The 1095-nt window shown below is 51.5% G+C and overlaps 1 protein-coding gene across 1 annotated transcript in view; it reads right to left on the bottom strand.

The window, feature by feature from the left end:
* Nucleotides 1-1095, bottom strand: part of GRIPAP1 (GRIP1 associated protein 1) — a gene marked incomplete at its 3' end in the record, with an annotated part of 12037 nt that overhangs the window by 4894 nt on the left and 6048 nt on the right. Inside the window, exons 5-6 of the mRNA XM_010849040.1 lie at nucleotides 1048-1088; nucleotides 12-242 (exon numbers count right to left, since the gene is read on the bottom strand). Coding sequence (XP_010847342.1) covers nucleotides 12-242; nucleotides 1048-1088 — 272 coding nt within the window. The remainder of the gene's footprint in view (nucleotides 1-11; nucleotides 243-1047; nucleotides 1089-1095) is intronic.

Raw genomic sequence — 1095 nt, 5'->3', positions numbered from 1 at the left:
AGAGGCAGGGCATCCACCTGCCTTCTGGCACCCCAGCCCCAACAGACCCAGATTCACCTCCAAGCCTTGCAGTTGCTCCCAGAGCAATCTCTTTTCCTCCTTCTCCATCTCCCATTTCAGCTCCACTTCTGCCAATGGCATGGGGGCCACAACAGGGGAAGCTGGGCCCCCTGGGGGGTCCCCTTCACCCTCACTGGCAGCTGGGGGCCTCCCAGCCTCTTTCCCATAGCGCTCCTGCAGGGCTAGTGGGCAGAACAGACATATGATGGATGAGGTAGTCTTTGAAGACCCCTGACTCACCTCAAATAGAGGGAGCACTGGCAGCAGAAACCCTGCTCCAATGGTCACAAGCCTACAAAATCAAGGTTCAGCCCCCACTTCTCACAAATCTTTTAAGCCCCACCAACCACAGAAATCCTATCTACCATCAAATCAGCCCAAGTTAGTTTCCCAAGACCCAATTCCATCCTTAAGCCCCACCCAGTCCTCCAAGGTGATGGTGATACCCACCCTCCTCCACTTACAGCTGAATCCTTCTACAACCTCTAATCCCCAGCCACATTCTACAAAGTCTCCCTTCTGATCACCAAACTATCACCTACCACCCTACAAGCCCCAGCTGCTCTCCAAAAGTCCACATATCAGGACACTCCCACACTCGATGAAGCTTTCTTTCAGCTTTCATCCCAGACCCCACTGACAACTTGGGCTCAGAATCTTCCTAATGTTCCTGCCTTCCCTTTCTCCATTTAGCAAACATCTCCTTTCTGATGTTCAAGCTGCTAATCTGTAACACTTTCTAGGTATCAGGTGCTGAACTAAACTCAGAAAGATTATCACCTCTTATCTCTATTACAATTTTCCAGGTGCATGCACTTGGTAGATGACAAAGCTTTGGCTCAGAGAGGTGGAATGGCTTGTCCAAAGTCATAACACTGCTTCACGGCAGGGCCAAGCCTGATTCTGAAGCCTGTCCCTTCTCTGAGGGAAGATAACACCTGACTCAAGCCCCAAGGTCCCCACATTACCAGCAGGGTGTCCACACACCTGCCACGTTCTTCTGCAAGGCTGTGTTCTCCGCCTGCAGTCTCAGTA

This window comes from Bison bison, unplaced genomic scaffold (genome assembly GCF_000754665.1).
Source record: "Bison bison bison isolate TAMUID 2011002044 unplaced genomic scaffold, Bison_UMD1.0 scf7180017850705, whole genome shotgun sequence".
NCBI classification, from domain to species: domain Eukaryota; kingdom Metazoa; phylum Chordata; class Mammalia; order Artiodactyla; family Bovidae; genus Bison; species Bison bison.
Note: the sequence above shows the minus strand (reverse complement) of the source record. Positions and strands in the feature narration are given on the sequence as shown.